Raw genomic sequence first — 20,335 nt, 5'->3', positions numbered from 1 at the left:
TGTGTGTGTGTGAGGGGGGGCTCCTGGACCAAAGGCCCCCCAGGAGCCCCTCCTTGCTGCAGATGCCCAGATTTGTTTTCTTTGGCTCCCCATTAATGAGTTCCACAGGACAACGCTAAACCTGGTTATGCAGACTTAATTGGTTTAGTTACAACAAGATAATTCCTTTTTTCTTCTCTCTGAGGCCGGTCTGTTTAAAGACATTTTAGCTGGAAGATGCTAATTATCAATGAGAAGAAAGTGACACCTGAGGAGTTCATTTTCCATCTTGGTCCTTGGTTCCTCCTTTGAACTCCCTCTACCAGGGGCCCCTTTGCCACCTTGTTCCCGATCCCCTACCATCATAAAAGAGAGCTGCTCTCTGGCCAGGGCAGCAAAACTTTCTTTCACATTTGCCAAGGAGTGCTTTCACTGCTGCCTCGGGGTATGGACAGCCTGGGAGAGACTTTCCTCAACCTGGAAGATGGCCTGGATTCTTCTGACACCGTTGGCTTGTTGTCTTCCTGGGACTGGAAAAGCGGAGCCAGGCCCTTGGCGCTGCATCAGGCATCCCCCACGCAGAGCCTCTCCCCAGTTCCTTCTCTGGAGTCCTACTCAGGGGTCGCCCTGCCCTGTGGGCACGGTGGGGCCAGCACTGGAGGCAGCGATGGCTACAGCAGCCACGGGGCTGGTGGCCTGGTAGAGCTGGATTACAGCATGTTAGCTTTCCAACCTGCCTACCTACAAGCCGCTGGTGGCCTCAAAGGCCAGAAGGGCAGCAAAGTCAAGATGTCTGTCCAGCGGAGACGCAAGGCCAGCGAGAGAGAGAAACTCAGGATGCGGACCTTGGCAGATGCCCTCCACACACTCCGGAATTACCTGCCCCCTGTCTACAGCCAGAGAGGCCAGCCGCTCACCAAGATCCAGACTCTCAAGTACACCATCAAGTACATCGCGGAGCTCACAGACCTCCTCAATGGCAGTGGGAGAGAGCCCAGGCCCCAGAGCGTGTGAGTTCTGTCCATAGGGTAATCCTGCTCATTCTCGAACTATGAACAGTCATAGAGGAATTTTGAAGACTCTGAATTTGTCTTCCAGGACAATAACATAGAGTTAACTGTGGACACTTAGTGTGGCAAACTGGTGATCTGCTAAGTCAAAAGGGACTTCCATCTGACCTGCTGGAGTGGACAGTCGCCTGCTGGCAAGCAAGACACTTTCAGATAATCTCATCCTGTCTCCAGTGACTTGGCTTTTTGCAAAGAGACAGATTATTTTGTCCTGTGTCTTTTAAAGGTATTTTAAAAGGTCAATATAGTTTAAATATACTCCTTTTGATATTGTTAAATACCTACAATTATATTCTCCTACCATTTTGGTGTGGGGAGTTTTCTTTCTTTTGGAACAAAACTTGTATTTTGTACAGGATCTACTGTGACGTTTGGATTCTTATTTAGAAGATTGTGCCAAGTAAGAAGCTAGTGCTCTCTCAGTGTTCTCTCTCTCTCTCTCTCTCTCTCTCTCTCTCTCTCCCTCTCCCTCTCCCTCTCCCTCTCCCTCTCCCTCCCTCTCTCTCTCTCTCTCTCCCTCTCTCTCTATCTCTCCTCTCTCTCTCTCTCCTTCCTGCTGTGTGGGTGTGTGGGTTTGTTTAAATGCTTGAAGGCATGCTTTTTTTTTCTAGGAGTTCATATCACAATAAATAGGAAATCGCAAGCAGGCTGGCTGGACTAAGTTAAGATATTGAAGATCCTAGGACCAGAGTTTCTGCTCTAAGGCCTGGGAAGGAAGGAGAGGGTGGGGCACAGACTGCTGGGGAATGGGGGAAAGGAAAAGAGAGGAAGGGTCCCAGCACCACAAGATGGCCAGAAGCTGATCTTACAGAGCAAGAGCTCTTAGTCTCGGGCCTGATGTGAACATGATATCATTGCTTCAACGAAGAAATATTCATTTCTTCAATGAAGAAATAGATTGGTTTAAAACAAAGTCAATTTGAACTCCATAGAAAATAAGTGAGACGGTCAGGATTATAACCCAAGCTTTCCCTGATTTCTCTAAAGGAATTTCCTCGACAAGGTCTAGCTGCCCTACCCTAAACCCCCTCCATTCTGTACCCTCCCTTTACCCCATGTCCCCCACTACCCGATATGTCTCCACACACAGTCACGACCCTCTTCCAGGTGCCTGTCCTGCTGGGTGTCTGTAGCAGCCCGCTTGGTTATTCTGAATACAGAAGGCATCATATCAAAGGAGCTTCAATTTAAGGAGGTTCTTTCCTGACACTGCCTTTTCCTTGTTGTGGCTATAACCATAAGTGTTTGTCTTTAGTGACTCAATATTCTGTTTGTGTTTCCTGTTGAATTCCCCCCCTTTGGTCTTTTTCTTGTTTTTAATTGCAAAAATTAAAAAAGTGGTGATTGTGTTTGCAATATCATGTTTAACTTCTTGTTTTTTCTTCCATGATACAAATAAACTCTGAGGCTCATCTTTATTTCTGTACTTCTGGTTTTGAGCAAGTGTTGTAAATTTGCATAAATATATATGTGTCATTAAGTACCCCGATTATTTTGATTTTATAGATGAGAAAATCAAAGCAAGGCTTTCCCAGTCCAACAATACTCTCCAGCACAGGTTATACATAATTTCTTTAATGAAGCACCTTCTGAATGATATTCAGTTGTTTTGGGTTAGTTCATCACCAAAAAAAAAAAAAAATGCTTTGTTAAATAGAGATAAAAGCTCTAATTTTTTAACTGGTAATTTTTAACTTTGTTTGAGAAGTCCTCAGAAAGAGTATTTCTAGGTCAGAATGTGTGCGTATTTTACATTTTAATAAAATTTGATGACTTTCATTAAAGTTTGTGGTTATTTCTATTTCCACAAATATCATGGGGTAGACCCACATGATCACTGGCTAGTCGCATCCTCAGGAACTGGCAAGGGCAGATGCAGTGGCAGCATGTTGTTAGCTTTAATTTATCCATTTGTTAGTTGAGATGGAACATTTTTCTTTGATCTTATGAGACTACTATTCATTTGGGTGTCTCTTCTATATGTGACAGTTTTCATTCTTTGCAAAGTTTCAGTTGGAGTATCATCTTCTTTGGGAAAGAACATTAGAAGGGCTGAATATTAGGAATATTTCCCAATAATTTGGTGGGGTTGGTGTCCTTTTTATGTTTGTCTTATGTTGCCTTATATTTATAATTTGGATTAAGTTATATCTTGCTCTTTAAAGTTTTTCATTTTTATATGATCATATCCTTTTGTTGTTGTTTTATGCCTTATGTGACTTTTTTTCCTTTGTTTAGCCTTTTCTAGTTCCAAAAGGTTTAAATTTCCTTTTCAATTACTTTTATCGCTGCATTTTAAACTCATGGATCTTTAGGACAACTGAAATTAATTTTGCTACAAATTGTGTCTAGGTAAAATTTAACTTTGCTTGTGCCTAGTGGTTTTATAACCTAAGAATGGTATGTTTTATTTTGAAAGGGTAATGGAGTATTGGAACTGGGTGATTAAAATGCCATCCTCCTTATATGAATCATCAGCAGTTTCTTATGCATTAATTTTTTTTGGTGTTTGAAGAAGAAACATAAAAAGTTTGATCTTTATCAAAATTTTTCTCTAGGTACTTCGCCCTCTGCACATGTTCATATGAGATAGCATGTGTATGCATATGTTTGTGTGTGTGCTTGTATACAAGAGCAAACATGCTGCTGCCCTATGTTAGAGAAGAGCAGGTTTTGGAGAGAACCAGTAGAGCTCAAAACCAATCTGAGATCAAATACTACCTTTCCTTTCTGATTAAACAAGTGGGAACCATGTGCCCCTGACTTTTGAGTTTATGACTTTAATATTAAGAATGATTCAATAATTTGGGGACTTTTGCTTGTACTAGGGATCAAGTAATGCAAATGAATTACAAAGTCCCTGCTTTTACTTTCAAACGTTCCCTGGAAGGGGGGGGGGGGGGGGGCGCTGCAGCAAGGCCTAGTCAGTGAAGTGCAAACTTGACGACCTGCGTTTAGATCCCCAGTGTTCACAGAAACAAAAGACAAACAAACAAACAAAAACCTGTGTGATGGTTCGAGTGGGTAATCCCAGTGTTGGAGCGGTGAAGGCCGGAAGAGCTTGCTGTCCACCCGCGAGACAAAATGGCTGGACGGGTGAGCTCCGGGTTTCTGTGTAACTTAAAAATAAAGTGGAGAAACAACGGAGGAAGACACTTGACATTCACCTCTTACATCCACACAGTTGCACACATCTATGTGCGCATGTCGCGCACACACACACGCACACGTGTATAATCTACCCCCTCACAGAGAGAGACAGAGACAGAGAGACCCTCAAAGTCCCACTGTCACCTGTTGGTTGGGCTTAAGATCAAGAACGTCTAAGGGAAGAGGCATCCAAAAAGCCAGGAGAAGTTGGACTTTCTGGACGGGTGCCCGTGGCCTTTAGCTTTGCCCTGGATCACCCCAGACCGCTTGCAACACAACGCCCTTCTGAAGAGGAAAAGGTCTGGGGGCATTTGATCCTGCTGCAGGCCTTCCCTGAGAAGGGGCCTCCCTAGTAGGGAACAGAATTGGAGGAGGTTCCTGATCCCTCTGGGGAGTGGCTAAACGCACTTGGCTCAAGTCGAGCTTCAGAAAAGCAATAAGCTATTTCTGGTGCTCGGGGAAGGAAAGGACTATGGGAACACTATCCATGTGTCTGTGTCTGGCTAGGGTCCATATTTCCATACTGACTCTTTGACACGATTCCCCCTAACAGCCCTGGATGTGGTTACTGAGTTTCCTACTTTGAGAGCACGGAAATTGAGGTTTAGGATGGATAAGTGACGCAAAGGCCCGTGGTTAGCCAGTAGCACGCTTCATGCTGAGCTCATGGCTCAACTCTGCAGAGTTCAGAGCTCTTGGCTTGCTGTCCTACCTCCCTCCTTCCCAGCTTGCTGGGTGAGCTTGGCTGGGCTCTGGGAGCATTCTCAGCAAAGGCTGAAGTCCCTTTGCTTCCCGCCTCTGCTCCCGGCCCCCCCACCACGTGAAGCATTTCCTCTCCGTCTCTGAATTATTTCTCTTTGAACTTCTCCCCCTCTCCTTTCATGCTCCCACAGAATCTCCTTTTATTTCCTTTGCTGGGGCTTAGAGTCTTAATCGAAAGCTGAAATCTGCCATCTGCTCGCTTGTGTTCAATAAAGTGCTCCACAATCCACAAGAGGCTGAGGTCTTTTGTTCTGCTTGCACTTCTGCTGCCGGAGATGATTAACAACAGCCGGGCGGCTGGGTTCGGTGGGGGTGAAATGGGATGGGGAGGGGGAAGCGTGCAAATGGACAAGTTGGCAGAATTACTCCTGCGTGTTAAAAAATACCTTAAAAAAAATAACAGCGAGCACCAAGGCCAGCTGGACTGGGACTGAAAAAGCATGGGATCAAACCCGACTCTCTGAACATGGCGGACAAGGAGGGCTGCTGAAAAGCCAAGGACAATGGCACTGGGTTTTGATCCTACTGCATGTACTGGTTTTGTGGGAGCCTAGCCTGGTTGGATGCATACCTTCCTAGACCTGGATGGGGGGGGGGGACCTTGGACTTCTCACAGGGCAGGAAACCCTGACTGCTCCTTGGACTGGAGAGGGAGGGAGAGGGGACTGGGGGGAGGGGGAGGGGATTGGGGGAAAGGGGAGGGGACTGGGAGGCAGAGAGGAGGCGGAAATTTTTTAATAATAATAAAAAAATTAAAAAAAATTTAAAAAATAAACCTTAAAAAATAACAGTGAGAGCTGGATAAATAACTTCACGATCAGATGCTTGCTGGGTTTGATCCTGTGTACTGCAGCAAGCACCAGGAAGATTGCAAAAGAAGACACATGCAAAAATGTGTGCCCTTGAGAGATCCTACTGCAAGGGCTTTGCATACAATCTCCCAGTCCCTGGAGGAGGAAATGGGGGTTCTTGCCCACTGTGATTTCCTGCCCTCACTGCTTTGGATGATGAGCTGTTATATGGAGCTGTGAGTGAAATAAACCCTTTCCTTCTCAAGTTGCGTCTGATCATGGTATTTCATCACAGCAATAGTAACCCCAACTAAAACAGTATGCATGCAACAATTCTCGACTTCTTACGTGGGCATTGGGACCCAAACTTAGGTCTTCATGCTTCAGGAACAAGTGTTCTTAACTACTAAGCCACGTTTCTGGTTTCCAAGGGCACATTTTAATTGTGCTGTCCTTTATTCTCTCTTTCCAAACATTGTGGAGGGGGAGTATTCTTTCATTCTTTCCAGTTATCTCTTTATACCTAGTGTGCTTCTGTTGCCTTACCTGTCACAAAGTGCTTGACACACACAATCCTTACTTTGCTTGAGGTTGAGTGGGGAGTGCTCTGTTCATTTTCATGGCTTAGGGTGAGAAATGTCACGCCTATTCATAGTGACAGAGCTGGCTCCAGCGTGTAAGTTTTTAAACTCTGAATCAAATCCTCCCCCCCCCCCCCCCCCACCGTAAACTAGATAATCTCTTGAGAAAGTCCAGCATACTGGCTAGTTTGATGTCAAGTTGACACAAGCTAGAGACTCTCAATTGAGAAAATGCCTCCATAAATCCAAGCTAGAGGCAAGCCTGTAGGGAATTCTCTCAATTTGTGGTTGATGGGGGAGGGCCCAGCCCATTGTGGTTGGAGCCATCCCTGGGCAGGGGACCTGGCTTCTGTTAGAAAGCAGACTGAGCAAGCCATGGTGAGTGTATCAGGAAACAACACCCCTCCACGGCCTCTTCATCAGTTCCTTCCTCCAGGTTCCTGTCATGACTTTCTTTGAGGATGAACAGTGTGATGTAGAAGTGTACGCCAAATAAACCCTTTCCTCCCCTACTTGCTTTTTGGGTATGTTGTTTCATCACAGCCATAGAAACCCTAAGTTAGACAGTCAGTGTGGCCTAAACTGCCTCCAAGGGCATGCTCAGAATGTGTGTCATTGTAGTACGATTAATAAAAACCCAGAGGAGGCCGGGCGGTGGTGGCGCACGCCTTTAATCCCAGCACTCGGGAGGCAGAGGCAGGTGGATCTCTGAGTTCGAGGCCAGCCTGGTCTACAAGAGCTAGCTCCAGGACAGGCTCTAGAAACTACAGGGAAACCCTATCTCGAAAAACCAAAAAAAAAAAAAAAAAAAAAAAAAAAAAAAGAAAACCCAGAGGCAGATATTGGGGTTCAACCTGAAGGTCAGAAAAGCAAAACAGTTAGCCACTGGCTCTTACCTCTCTGGCAGAAATGACAGTATTGCCTCCAGGATCCTCAGAATGAGACTGTGTCTGAGAGCTGTTTCCTCTCATTTTATATTCCTCTCTAGGGCTGGGATTAAAGGTGTGTGTCACTATTGCCCGGTCTCTAAGGCTGACCAGTAGGGCTATTTTATTCTCTGGTCCTCAGGCAAACTTTATTTATTAAAATAAAAATGAAATATCACTACACTCCATGGTGCATTAGTTCAAGGTGGACTTTGTATTTATCCTTTCTGAATTTTCAGGTTAATCAGTACACACGGACAGGTAGGTCAATCAGCTACTTCTTGTAAGGGATCAATTTTAAACTCTTGAACAGAATTTAATCTTTTCCACAATTTAAGAATTTATACTCCCCGAAGGCTGCTACCTCTCCTTTTATTGTATGCATTAATTGCTTTCTCGTGGGGAAAGCAAACATGAGAGTAGATGAAGTTCCAAGGATACTGGCAGGTACCAAAAGGCCTGTGTTTGGGGAGAGAGTCGAGGATCCAGTTGCTGGGTCAGAAAGAGTAGGATGCTAATGATGGTAAGAACCATGGGACCAGGAAAGAGGGAATCAGATGCTAGCTTCTGTCCTGCCACCATACCCAGCATGGTGCTTCATAAATTATGCTTCATTGTGCATACAGGGATAGGTGCTTACAACTGCCAGAGAGAGAGCGCCTTGACAAGATGATACCAGGCCAATGCTCCTGGTAGGACACCCAAAAGACTTCACTGTATAGTAAGTAGCTTTTGAGGTTGTGTCTGGACACATGATGGAGCCAAAGGCATCCTCCTCTGGGTAAACTGTGTCTCATATGCTTAAAGATGTGGAAAAATTCCAGCCCTTAGGAATCCCCTGGACTGGTTCAGCTGCAGCACAGAGATTGGAGAAGCAGAGAACAGAGAATGCACACGCAAGCAAGAATGGACCGGGTAAGGCTTGAGCAACCACAACTGTCAAGCTGTGGGGCAGCTGACCTTTGGCCTGAGAGGAGCCCCACCCACTGGCTAACTCAGGTCGTTACTGATTGATTTTGGTATGTGAACATTTGGCCGAGATACAGCAGTGTGTGTCGTGAACACTGAGGCTGTGGTCCACATGGCGCAACCACCAAGTGCTATTTTTCTAGTTTCACTTTTTGCATTCTTTACGCCTGTCCCTCCTCTTCTGCATCACACCTGGGGTCATAGGCTACTTCTGCTGCTGTGGCAAAATACTGGAGACTGGGGACTGAGTGAATAACAGGAGCTTACTTTTCACCATTCTGAATGCCGAGAAGGCCAAGATCATGACACCGGCATTCGAGAGTCTGCTGAGGACCTTCACGTGGTGGAGAGGAAAGGGCAAAAAGGAGCTAAAGCCGTGTTCACTAACCCCTCACACTAGGACAGTGTCCGTTTGGCTCAGTCATCTTCTAAAGGCTTTATCTTCTATGCCTCTACATTGGAGATTTAGCTTTTATACCTCCACGTTTGTTTTTGAGACAGGGCCTCACTGCATAGTTCTGCTGTCCTGAAACTCACTGTGTAGACCATACTGGCTTTGAATCTGCAGAGATCAGCCTGCCTCTGCTTCCCAACTGTGAGATTAAAGGCACGCAGCAACAAGCCCAGCTTTAGGATGCAGTTTTCAAAGCATCACCTTGAAGCAGAGACGTCCTTCACCATACCCTGCTGTGCTGTGCTGTGATCTTGGACATCCCGGCCTTCATAGTTGTGAGCGATCAATTTATGATGCTTCCAGATTGCTCAGTCTGTGGCATTTCTGTAACAGCTGGAGTAGACTAAGACAGAGGGAGACAGTTCTGTTTGACAGGCTGTTTGATGGGTCACAGGCTTCCTGAATGAAATGCCCTTGAACCTAGAAGGGATGTGGCCTTCCTGCTGGGGAAGAGGAGTGCTCAGGCCAGACAATGAGGACAAAGGCACAGCTTCAGGAATCAGCAGGAGGCCTGTTGTGGTGTAGATAAGAGCTGAGGAAGAAGGCCCAGGGTGAGTTCTAATGCAGATTAAAAGGGCCGAGATTCAAGCCGAGAGAGTCATTGTCACTTTTGAGGGTCTGTGAAGATGATATATTTATTAACTGAACAAAAATTCATAAACTGATACTTGTCTCAGCCTGCTTAAGTTTGCAGGAGAGAGACAGAGTCCCCGATCCCTGGACACTGCTGCCTTAGTCATGAGGAGCTGGATCTATAAGCAAACAGGGTTTTTCTGAGGGTGATGTGCTCCAGAGGAACATCGTGGGCTCAGAGGGCACAATGGTGGTTTAAGATGACCAAACGAGAGAGCTGGACCGAAGAGGGGTACCAGCAATGCACGGAACATTTTGGTGCTACTGGGGAAATTGGGGTCAACTTTTGGGATCCTCAGTCTCATTAACAAATAACATAAGTAACAAGTGGAAGAGCAAAACCAATTTTATTAGTGTTTGAAAGAAAAACCCCAGGGTGGGCAAGCTGAATTGTTAGCTTTCACCCAGAAGAGGGGAGTGGGAGAGAGAAGGGACAACCATGACATTTTAATAAGCAGCCATATGAGAGGGAGGGGAGAGAGAGGGGATCACAAACTGTTGGGTGGGCCCAAAGTGTTAAGGAATGCTTAGAAAAGAACTAGAAGAAAAGGAAAAGCTATGGTTTTGTGAATAATTTGGAAACGTGGCCAGACTTAGGACCCTTTGTGACTGTAGCCAGTTTTCTTCTGTACTAGGGGAAGGGATTCTAGGAAGGAAAAGTACAATATCTCACTCAAGAATGAATTATCAGGACTGGGGAGATGGTTCAGCAGTTAAGAGCACTGTCTGCTCCTTCAGAGGACCTGGGTTCAATCCCCAACACCCACCTGGGGGCTCACAAATGTCTGTAACTCCAGGATCCAACACCCTTGTACACATATATGAGCAAAACACCAGTAAAATAATAAAATGTGGCCTTGTAATTAAAAATGAAAAAAGGATGGATTATCTGGCCTATCTCTTTATTGTGGTTTAAGGTAAGCCCACCTTTCTAGAGGTGGCCTCTTAGCTAAAGTGATTGAAGCAACCTGACTGGGATGTGAGCTCTTCCCCAGGCCAGAGTCTATTCTCTTGACCTGGAGGTTTTTTCTGCTCTAACATTAGCCAGAGGGCAGAGTGACTGAGAGAGCCTGAGAAGTTGTCAGCTAGGAAGGATAGATACACCAGTTTTGAGTGTTCTGGGAAAGCCAGTACAAAAGATGTTATATTACTGCGCTCTGCGATGTTCACTTCGGGGCAAATGGCCACATCCTGACCTTCCACCAAAACTGGGAGGTGGACACTATTACCTCCACTGACTTGCGACTACCCTTTGCCTGGCTGAACTCGTGACCCCATGATGTATGATTGCCTACTGCTGTGTCTAAGGTAGCTGAAGCAAAACAGGGGCCAGAGGAACGGCTTTCAGCTTTCCTAGAGCACCTCCTGGAGCCTTCTCTTCCATACACACCTACAGATCGGGAAGACAAGGCAAATCTCAAGAGATTAAGTTGGCCTTTGTAACCCAGTTGGCGGCGCCAGACATATGTAAGCGAGTGCAAAGGCTAGACGGATTCTCAGGAAAGAATAGGTCAGAGCTGTTAGAAATAGCCCAGAGGTATTCGACAACCGAGACAGTAAAGGAGACCAAAGGGCAAAAATGTGGGGCAAGCCACAGCGGAGGCAGCACTGTATAATCGAGCCGCTCTCAACAGGAATCTAGCTACAAGAAACCAGTGTGCCTATTGTAGAGGGTTGGGGCGCTGGAAGAAGGATGAACCCCTGCAGCAGAAACAAGTGAATTCTGAGGAGCATCGGAGGGGCCGATGCCCACAGTGGAGGCAGGTAGGGATTTTAGAGAGCAGCCCTGACACTGGTTTTTTGAGGTCCCTCTGATGGGGGAAGATTAATGGGAAACAGCTGTAAGCTTGTTTACAGGAATGAAATAATTGGCTGCTAGAAAAAAATGCAACGAAAGGTAAGAGTAAAAGCCAGAAGATACATCAAGTGGAAAGGGAGTCATACATTAGCGGGCAGGTAGGACCGGTAACGATCAAGGTATCCTGAAAACATATTTTGCAAGGCAAGGGGCAATCAGTCATACATCACGAGGTCATGAGTTCAGCAAGGCAAAGGGTAGTCATACATCATGGGGTCACAAGTTCAGTGCGGGTTGCAAACATGCTTTGCAGCTTACATCAGGTTTAGGAAACAGAAACTTCTTCTTAACTAGAAAAAGACACCTATTCTTGTGATTCCTATTCTAGTTTTACACTTTGACCAAGGCTGAGAGGTAGCCACAGTTACCCTCCACTTTACAGAGGAGCAAACCCTGTCCCAGGGAGGAGAAGAAGGCTTCCTGGGTGGCCCTTGGCTGGTTAAGAGTCTTGTGTAAGATCAAGTCAGTCAGAGTTTCAGCAAGAACAGGGAACCCCTTCCCTGTTCCACCCTTATCTGCGAAGCCACTGTCAGTTGCTGACTTTGGGTTGTGGCCATTGGTCTCCCGTTCTCCAGTGGGTGGCTCTGTGTGTGTGTGTGTGTGTGTGTGTGTGAGAGAGAGAGAGAGAGAGAGAGAGAGAGAGAGAGAGTAAATAGGGAGATGGGTTGAATAGGTATGATCAAAATATCTGAATGATGAAGTTTTTGAAGTTTAAGTAAAAAGTATTCTTTTTAAAAAGTAGGACACATATTCTCATTTAAAAAACAAAGCAAAACTGGGCGATGGGGGCACAGGCCTTTAATCCCAGCACTGGGGGGAGGGGGCAGAGGCAGGAGGATCTTTGTGAGTTCGAGGCCAAGAGTTAGTTCCAAGACAGGCTCCAAATCTACAGAGAAACCCTGTCTCAAAAAACAAAAAAACAAACAACAACAGCAACAACAAAAACCCAAAAAACAAAACCCCCAACAAACAAACAAAAAGGCAAGGCAAAAACTGGCTACACAGCTTCTTTATCAGAAGCATTGCCTCTAAATTAGATGATGAAGTCCTCGCTGGTGAGCTCAGGTAATGACTCTTGTTAGCCCTGCACCAGGGGAGGAACCCGTGTCTGTGTCCAGCTCTCTGAAGACAGTGTCCACACCTCCCTGCATCTCCATGCGTGACCCTTTCCATCGATTTAAGTATGGATGCCTCAGCAGTTTGCGCCATCTAATAACGCGAGACTTCCCGATTCTCCGCTCTCACAAAGCTGGCAATCGGAGTCTATCTTACTATGCCCACCGAGAGTCCCCAGGGTCAGTTTTTCTCCCTATTAAAAAGGCTGGAGGAGCCAAAGGGCGCCTTTGAGGGGGCCAGAGAGACTGGGGCGGACTCTCTTAAGAAACACAAAGTGCTAGGGAATCAAGGTAAGAGCTGTGTTTTTGTTCATTTGTTGTGTGTTTTAAAAGAGAGAAGGAATAACTGAGGCCCCCACTTCTCAGACCCCTTGCCAGTGGGAGTGTGAGGTGTCTGCTCTGTCCTTGGTGCCCCGCCCCGTGTGTTTTTCTTTGGCTACAGAGCTCCTGGAGGCAGAAGCCTTAACCCCACGTTGGAAGCCTCAGTTCATTGCCTTCGCCCAGCAGGCATCGAGGTTCGCGCGGCTTGCGCGCCCTCTCCTGCACGTCATTGGAACTGCAGGTCTAAGCGGCAGAGCGTGAGCTGCCACGGTGGTATGAGAGGGTAGCAAAGCTCAAAGAACCTGTTCAGCCATTGATTTCTTTCTGGAGGTGGGTTGGGTGGGGTGATTAGAATGCATTATTCAAGCCTGCTCCAGGACTATAGCCAGCAACGAGCAGAGTGTGGAGTGCAACCAGCTTGAGCCTCTAGTGCCTGGCGTTCCTGGGTCAGGTGCGGTGCTAGAGGGACGGGTGGGCTGTATTTTGCCTGTCACTGGGTAAAACGATGTGTATCAGATTAGAGTACCAGCTTTAAGGCCCTCACTGAGAAGCAGAGACCATGAAAACTCGCGAGGTTCAGGGAAGAGTGCAGAGGTGAAGCTACTTAGCGAGTCTTCACAACCCACACGGTTTATAAAACCCAGGTAAGTTTATGCAAAGCAGAGAAGCAGAGCTTGCTTTCCCAGTGGCAAGCTCCCAACTCAGGGACTGCTGAAGTAGGTGAAATTTTCTTCCGTTCCAATTAGGGGCTCTCACAAATGTTCATACTCTAGCTTTTTCTTCGAAAGTTTGGTCAGCACACTTATCGGAGGTTAGTGGGTGGCGTTTGTTTTCTTGCCCAATGGGATGTGTAGGGAAATGGCAAGATGTCAGAGATGGGTCACTGTAAGATTCACAACCGAGGCAGAGAAACCCAGGATTAAGGCCGATAAGGAGCTGTTGTCCTTTCTCCAATATAGAGATTCTGAAATCATTAAAAATGTAACCAATGGAGTACACATCAAAACGAAAAGCTTCAAACTGTATGGAAAAATAGAAAGCAAAACCCAACTTTCCACCGTACACTCATCTCGACGACAGCAACGATACTTGACTTCTAGAGGCTACTACCTTGGGAGGTGGCGGGGGTCTAGGAGGCCAGTTACTTAACAAACCTGGTGAATTCTTCACTAAGAGAAAAAGGCGAGAGTTGAGAGTTTATTAGGCTAGCTGTGGTACAGTGCCTGTGGGCCCGACGGTGTGTGGGGTGCACACACGTCAGTTCCGAGGCATCCTGGAAGCAGCTTTAATGAGTGTTTTCTTCAGGGCAGTGAGTTCCAGTGTCACTGTGCCCTGAAGCAATTGCAGCTGGGACTTGTCAGGGTTAACTTCCATTCCAGGCAATGGTTCTGATGTGAGGTAACAGTGGCCCTGCTGAGCCCAGCCTGTGGGCAAGAACAGTTTTGTTTGTGAGGCTGAAATAGCTCCAGACGTCCCACGACCTCTAGGTCAGAGCTCTCGCAGTCACTGGCGAGTTTAAAATGATGTGGAACAAAATTTTGCATGTATCCCTTTATAAACATTCTGTCTGAACCCCTAGATAATTTCTATCTTCTTAAAAAGTTAAAGAAATAATTAAAAACATAGCCCCTTGCATGGGCTAATCTCAAGTTTGCAACTCTCCCAATCCCCTAGCCTCCCCATATTGAGACCACAGGTATGTGTTACAATGTCGTATTTTGTTTATAATTATTCTATTTCCCGTCGATTGTTTCTATGGTGTCGAATAGAGGCCACTGCCTTTATTTAGTTATTTGCTTATTTTTATTTACTGAGTGTTACCCCAGAGCCTGCCACATGCTAAGCAGAGGTTTTGCCGCTGGGGTATTTCCTCAGCCCATGTTGTTGTCTTAACATGCTTGCTCACTCAGGCACCCTCCTTGTAGAACACTGGCTGAGCACCACCAGGGTGAGTTACCAGACTGAAATGAGAGCGTTTAAGATTAAAGGTGCAACTGATAAGGTCCAGGGGTTCTAAATCTTTGGAAGATGGTCACCGCTTAGAAGGTGTTACATAGTTTGGTGTGTGTGTGTAAAGAAAAGACTTCATGTGCTAGGTACACACTACTATAAAATCTTTGAAGGAAAAAGATAATAAATGCAGCTGGAGACCTCTTTCAAGACCTCAGGGGGCTAAAAGCACTTACTGGTCTTCCAGAGGACCCAGAGTTCAGGTCCTAGCACCCTTGTTTAGGGGTGGGGCGGAGGCCCTCTGAGCTGCCACAGAAGACTCTAAATGAAAATTCTCTTCCAACAGGACTGATAAATAGGGTGGTAGATAGAAGCTGCTGGGAATAACAGGACCTGCGTTTCAAAGCAAGCTGTATTGCTTTCTGGTTGTTACGGTTCTGAATGAGCCGGGCAGCAATGCAGCACTTCCAAGCCTGAGTTTCCTTGTGACAATAGACTAGTGGTGTCTTGAAGAGGGATTGTGAGCTCCACATTTCACTTCATTGCTGTCAGAGCACCGACAGAGCTTCTGCCTAAATGGCAGGATGGACGAGCACTAGACAAGAGGGCCGGACTGAATGATGTGTCGCTCAGAGGCATGCAGCTGAAGAATTTGTTCCTTGGTTTTAAGAAAACAAGCAAGCCACAAGTCACAAGTCGGATAGCCACGACTGTTCCAATACATGTCTTGGAAAGCATTACTTGCGAACCGTACCACATGAGTTTGGAAAAACGAGGGAATGATGTTTGGCTGTGAATCTCATTTCCCGACTTGTAATATGCTTTAGGTTTCCTCCAATAGAGCAGGAAGTCCATACAATAAGAGAAGATGCAAATCAGAAGGTTGGTTCTTCAGGGTCACGTAAGCTGGCTGGAAAAGACGGTGTGCTATTATATGCTTACGTTCAGGTACCAGACTGAATGCAGACCTGAGCTAAGCTATTTATTACAAGACCGGCAGTTGCACTTGGGACAGGATGATCAATTTCCAAACTGACAGATGGCGGTTAGACTGTGTCTGGGATGGTTAATATTGATCATCAACTTATCAGGACTTCAAATTACTAAAGAGGTGAGCCCCTGGGTTTATCTATAAGGGACCATGTTGGTTTGATTGGCAGAGGTCGGTGGCCCCATTCATGGGATGGGGCCCTAGACAATAAGAGGAGAAAGCCCACGAGGCACCAACATCCATCACTTTGTTCTTGACTGCAGAGATGATGTGACCAGCCACTTCAAGTCCTTGCACTCTGGCTCCCTGCCACGATGGGCGGTACCATCAAACTGGGAAGCGAAGTGAACCCTTCCTTCTTTAAGCTGCCTTTGTCAGGGCATTTCTACCACGGCAAGAGGAGAAGGATCCAAGGCAGCACCTAGTATTGAAACGCCATGTGTTTATGCCCCACATATGGACACGCAGAAGACCTGATCGTGTGACTAAAATAGGATTTGTCAGTCTACAGGGAGTGCCTAGGAAACCGGTCCATACATCGTGCCGCCTAGAGAAATGCTTGCATGATTCTAGACAGCAAACGTAGACAGCAACCACAGTGGGGCCCAAATTCTGGAAATAGCAGGAGTCATGGCTGAAGACTCAGTTGAGTTCTAGTAGGACACAAAGAGACAACCGAGATCCTCCAAGGGGCAAGGCAGTCATGACAAAGAATAAGGGACAAGGGCATTGTAAGTCTCACCTTCCCCTCCACCATCCTCCGGCTCTACCAGCTTCTTGCTGCCTCCCGGGCATACCCAGAATGCTTCAGCAATCTCCAAGACACCAGCATGCCCCAGTCTCCTCACACGTGGCTCCACCATCCTCCGGCTCTACCAGCTTCTTGCTGCCTCCCGGGCATACCCAGAATGCTTCAGCAATCTCCAAGACACCAGCATGCCCCAGTCTCCTCACACGTGGCTCCACAGAGCCTTGTCCTCTACACCCATGTAACTTCTCTCCTTCCTGTGGCTTTATAGTCTCAGATACAGTGGTGTGTATTTTCCTGCCACTGAAACACAAGTAATACAGAGTTAGGAGCTTCATCTCATTTCTTTATTGCTCCATACCCCAAAGATGCGCCTACATAGGCGTAAATGAAGGAATACATTGGCCTGGAAACAGAAGGCCTGGGTTCTAGGTTCATCAAAGCAAATCACCTGGCAGGGCCTGGAGAGATGTCTCAGTGGTTAAGAGTACTGGCTACTCTTCCAGAGGTCCTGAGTTTAATTCTCAGCAAGTCCATGGTGGTTCATAACCATCTGTAATGAGATCTGGTGCCCTCTTCTGGCCTGTGGGCCAGAGGTATATATATATATATATATATATATATATATATATATATATATATATATATATATATATATACTTCATAACAAAGACACGTTACAGCCTGGGAACAATAATTCCACAAATTTCTGGCTTTCCATAGTCAAGTTATTTTTTTTCCCTTGGAAAGCGAGAAATTAGAATAAACTACTATCATTTTTGATGGTATGTTCAAATGAAATTCTACTTTACACATGATTATATTGGTTTGTCACATTCTTGCAAATAACAAAGTCTTCTCATGATTTTAACATAAGGTTTGGTAAACATTTTAAGAAGTAAGGTAGATGTTTTTCATACTCAAGCCTTTTGGATCAATTAAAATACTTGTTTTAAGCACCAAAAAAAATTTCGGTGGGAAAAGTGTAGATCTTTGGATCTCAGTGTGAGAGATCACCCATGACCATCAGCAGCTAAAGTCTGGACGTCAATCCAAAAAGTACAGTTTTAAGGTCTCTTGCTGACCAGTTTTCTCACTACCCAGACAGTGGGTCCTTCATACATTACAGGGGGAGAATAGCATGAAAGTCTTCGTTCTTCTGTGAAAATGAATATCAAGGGTAACTGGGGAATTAAAACAATACTTATAAATATTTATGAACCTAGACAAAAAGTGGTTGAAATGAAAAGGGAAACGTGGAAGCAGAAGAGAAGGGAGACAGATGAAATTGCAGGCAGACAAGTGTCTTGAAAACCATGGCAGAGGCGGAAACAGTAAGGACAAAACACAGAAGGAGTATTAAGTCCTCCAGTACTAAAGAGAACTGATCTTTCAAAGGGCAGTCCGTCAGGCGGTATCCTACCATCTTCCAGATCAGGACCCAGAAGATGCAGGGATGTGATGTCTCACACCGACAATGTGACTCAAGGACACAGGGGAATTTACCTCGAGGAAACCCACAGCTACAGCAACTGAATTCAACTGTGTAGGAAGAGAGAGGTCGCTTGGTCATTCCCAGCTGCTCAACCCCAAAAACAATCACACAGAAACTGTATTAATTAAATCATTGCTTGGCCCATTAGCTCTAGCTTCTTATTGGCTAACTCTTACATCTTAATTTAACCCATTTCTATTAATCTGAATATAACCACGTGGCTGTGGCTTACTGGGTAAAGTTCTGATCAGCATCTGTCTCTGGCGGCTCCATAGTGTCCACTTGGCTTTCTTCCTCCCAGCATTCCATTTAGTTTTCCCCGCCTACCTAAGTTCTGCCCTATCAACAGGCCCAAAGCAGTTTCTTTATTCATTAATGGTAATCACAGCATACAGAGGGAAATCCCACATCACAACTGGCTAAGTTTCCGACTGAAGCTGAAATGGAAAGTTTTAGCATTGCAAGTTTGAAAATCTTACATATTTGAGAAAGTCACCATAGACAGTTCTGTGACAAGCTTCTCTTTTTGGGTCTTGGCCATCACTGCAATCCTTTCCCAAGCATCCTGTTCTTCAAAGAATAACATTACTTCTCGTCTTTGTCTTAATCAGCAGTTCTCAACTTGTGGGTTTTGACCCTTTTGGAGGCCGAATGACCCTTTCACAGTGCTTGCATATCTGGTATATCAGATATTTATTTACATTGTGATTCATAACAACAAAATGACAGTTATGAAGTGGTGACGAAAATAGCTTTATGGTTGGGGGTCATCACAGCATGAGGATGTCTGAGAACCACTTCTCTGAGGAAAAGTAGGCATTGAGGGCAGAAACTTGACCATAGTTTTCTTCCTGGTACTTGGTATACTGTGTTCAGTGTGTGAGAATGGGTGAGTTCTTATCTTTAAGGTACTGTGGTGGTTTAAATAGGAATGGCCCCCATACACTCATGTGTTTGAACATTCGGACTTTAGAGGGTGTTACTAGTAGGTATGGCCTTGTTGGGGAAAGTGTGTCACTGTGAAGGTGGACTTTGAGGTCTGTTATGCTCAAGCTATGCCTAGTGTGGCCCACAGTCTCCGACCGCTGCCTGCACATCAAGATGTAGTACCCTCCGCTCCTTCTCCAGCACCGTGTCTGACTTCATGCTGCCATGCTTTTTGGCATGATGAGAATGTAAAGCCAGCCCCCACTAAATGTTTTCTTTTATAAGAGTTGCTGTGGCCATGGTTATTTCTTCATAGCAATAGGGCCCTAACTAAGACAGATTGCTCCCCATTTTAGTGACATTTGGAGCTGGAGAGACAGACAGCCCAGTGGTTAAGAATACGTGCCCTTCTTGTAGAGGGCCTGAGTTCCGTTCCCAGCTCTCATTCTATGGTGGCACACAGTCACTTTTCACTCCAGTTCCAGGGGATTCAACGCCCTCTGTTGGCCTCTGTGGGCACGTTCACTCATGCACATGCTCACATGCCCACCCCATATATGTATATATTCATATTTTTTTGACTTTTCGAGACAGGGTTTCTCTTTGTAACAGCCCCGATTGTCCTGGAACTCACCCTGTAGACCAGGCTGGCCTTGAACTCACAGAGATCCACCTGCTGATGTTTCCCTAGTCCTAGGAATTAAGGTGTGTGCTACCACCACCCAGCTGCACGTAAATTTTTAAAAACAGTAAAGTAAAGTCTTGAGGCTAAAGAGATGGTTCAGTAGTTCGAAGCCCTTGTTGCTCTCTCAGAGGATCTAGGATTGGTTCCTAGCACCCCTATGGAAGTTAATAACCATCTATAACTCCAGTTCCAGAGGATGCAACTCCCTCTTTTGGTCTTCATGGACACTATTCATACGATGGCACATGTGCATGTATGCAGGCAAGACACTCATACACATAAGGGAAAACAAACTTTAAAGGTAATAAAGTCTTAGAGAATAATTTCATTATGTAAAAAAAAGTGAGTCTGTTGGGACTGGCCTCAAGAAATAACACTTCAACATTTCATGTGAGTTGTTGCCTTGTAAATCAGAGAAGGAAACCAAATATTTCATAATCTTTAGTGCTGGAGCTGGTACGAGCCAACATGATGTCTCAGTATTATGTGTTTCGGTCTGTAACTGCCTTTAATCCCAGCACTTGCCATGCAAGGGCAGGCTGATGTCCATGAGTTTGAGTCCAGCCTGGTTTACAAGAGCGAATTTTAGGATAGCCAGGGCTACACAGAGAAACCCTGTCTCGAAACACCAAAAAATTGCTGGTGTTTTCTGCATGTTGATTGAGCTGATGCTCTAGGAAAGCATCCTTTAACCAAATACTGCACTCCAGCACAGATACCAATGACAGAGTCTGGCCACCAGGTGGAGTGTGTGGCTTTCTAATGGTGTTTAGCAGGCACCTCGCAGAGGCTGGAGCACAACTGGTACGCTCAGGCTACCCGAGTGGGTTATCTTCAGAACTGAAAAGGCCTCAAGGTCAAGTCCCTCTTCATCATACGATACGGTCTCCTTTAGGATTGCATGTGAATTTTCTCTAGCTGTGCTGTGGC

General features: G+C 45.7%; 1 protein-coding gene across 1 annotated transcript; it reads left to right on the top strand.

Annotated features, from left to right (window-relative positions):
* The first annotated feature begins 426 nt into the window (after positions 1-426).
* On the top strand, positions 427-993 carry Msgn1 (mesogenin 1). The gene has a single exon (XM_038317911.1). It carries the CDS (start codon positions 427-429, stop codon positions 991-993), a length of 567 nt encoding a protein of 188 aa, XP_038173839.1.
* Positions 994-20,335: the final 19,342 nt, after the last annotated feature.

The sequence above is a fragment of the Arvicola amphibius genome, chromosome 2, assembly GCF_903992535.2.
Source record: "Arvicola amphibius chromosome 2, mArvAmp1.2, whole genome shotgun sequence".
NCBI classification, from domain to species: domain Eukaryota; kingdom Metazoa; phylum Chordata; class Mammalia; order Rodentia; family Cricetidae; genus Arvicola; species Arvicola amphibius.
The sequence above is the reverse complement of the archived record's forward strand: the minus strand, read 5'-3'. Positions and strand labels throughout refer to the sequence as shown.

Bases quoted from the DNA above. Each gene is read 5' to 3' on its own strand.
- Msgn1 (XM_038317911.1), top strand. From the start codon at position 427: ATGGACAGCCTGGGAGAGACTTTCCTCAACCTGGAAGATGGCCTGGAT.